The sequence below is a fragment of the Acanthisitta chloris genome, unplaced genomic scaffold (assembly GCF_000695815.1).
Source record: "Acanthisitta chloris isolate BGI_N310 unplaced genomic scaffold, ASM69581v1 scaffold24437, whole genome shotgun sequence".
Lineage (NCBI taxonomy): Eukaryota > Metazoa > Chordata > Aves > Passeriformes > Acanthisittidae > Acanthisitta > Acanthisitta chloris.
Window position 1 is genome coordinate 3,388 of NW_008682376.1, and position 1,411 is coordinate 4,798.

Here is a 1,411-nt window from a genome sequence, read left to right on the forward strand (position 1 = left end):
TCTCCTTGCCAGTGTCGGGAGCCCACTAGGAGCTCACCAGTGGATCCAGTGAATGTCACTTACCTGGTGCTCTCCCTGCGGAGCCCCCACGTCCCGGGCGGTCGAGCAATCTGGTTCTGGGGAGCAGAGACACCAGGGACTGGTGTTTATTGCCTGTGCTGGGGGCGGTGAGGGGAGGTGTCACTTCACCCCCGACCCCCCCGCTTTTTCTTTAATCAAGCCAGTGCTATTAATATCAGGTAATGAACGTAATCTGGAGGTTAAGCTATCCTCTTATGCTGCTGACCGCCTCGCAGCTCCCAGACACAGACGCTCCCCCGGCTCTGCTCCCTTCTCCTGCCTCCATCTTCCAGTCCCCCAGATCTGCAGGGATCCGTGTCACCCCAGCCTTTCAAGACCTGCAGTCCCTGTGCTGGGGGCACAATCTGTGCATGGCTCCATGCCCCAAGGCTGGCCCAGGAAGCCCCACCAGAACGGCTGTCCTCTTGCCCTGGTAGTGCCGGAGGTTGGGGGACAGGAGCTGAATTACAGGCAGGGACAGAGAGTGACACCCTCTGCCCAGGATCACCCCTGGCTTGCTGGGAGATGAGCAGCCCCCCAGCCTTCTCCAGCGTCCGCATCTCGGGCTGCTGGGCCCTGGGGCCAGATGGCAGGTGAGTTTTGCTTCGGTTTTGAGTGGGATTTGCCAGTATTCACCTGTTTGCTTGCTGGAGTGAACCCTCAGTGGTCCCCCAGCCCCAATTCCCATCTCCCAGATGGCTGAGAGAGCACAGACAGCAGCTGGGAGAAGATCAGCTTCCCATGGGACACGGCTGTGTCCAGCCCAGTGCCTCAGCAGGCTGCAGTGGGTGCTGGGGGGTCCGGAGGGCTGAGAGCTCGGCCTGGGGGTTGTTTACGGGGCGCAGAGCCCAGGACGTGCTCTCCTGTCTGCTGGCAAGTTCAGGTTTGGGGCTGTGCCATCTTTCCTTGCTGTGGGCACTGCTGGTACTGCTGCCTTTCCCCTCCCAGCCCAGCACGGATCTGGGATGGTCAGGGGTCTCTGAAGGCAGCAGGATGCAGAGAACCTGAGCATAGAGGGCACAGGGATGAGGATGAGAGCACAGTGGGGAAGGAGAGAGGTGCCTCTCCCACCCTAGTAAATCCGTGCTTGGGGTAAGCAGGAGCAAAACACTTCCTTGGTTTGTGCTGGCACAACAGTGGGGGTGGAGAGCCCTTCTGGGGAGCAGAGCCCCCCACCAGGCTTCCTCCAGGAGGCTCCAGTGAGGTTACACTGATTGCAGGAAAGGTGAAGCATCCCCAAAAGCTGGGGAGAGCTGATGGCAGCCAGGCCCTCCTGGAAGCCTTGTCAGGAGGGAGTTAGGAAGCCTAGGGTGATGTTTCCTTTCCTGTTTGCCTGGCTGTAGCACTGGAC

The 1,411-nt window shown here is 60.1% G+C and overlaps 1 protein-coding gene across 1 annotated transcript in view; it reads left to right on the top strand.

Annotated features, from left to right (window-relative positions):
• Positions 1-585: 585 nt before the first annotated feature.
• UCKL1 (uridine-cytidine kinase 1-like 1) overlaps positions 586-1,411 on the top strand; it is an 18,336-nt gene continuing 17,510 nt past the window's right edge. Inside the window, exon 1 of the mRNA XM_009078515.1 lies at positions 586-653. Coding sequence (XP_009076763.1) covers positions 586-653 — 68 coding nt within the window. The remainder of the gene's footprint in view (positions 654-1,411) is intronic.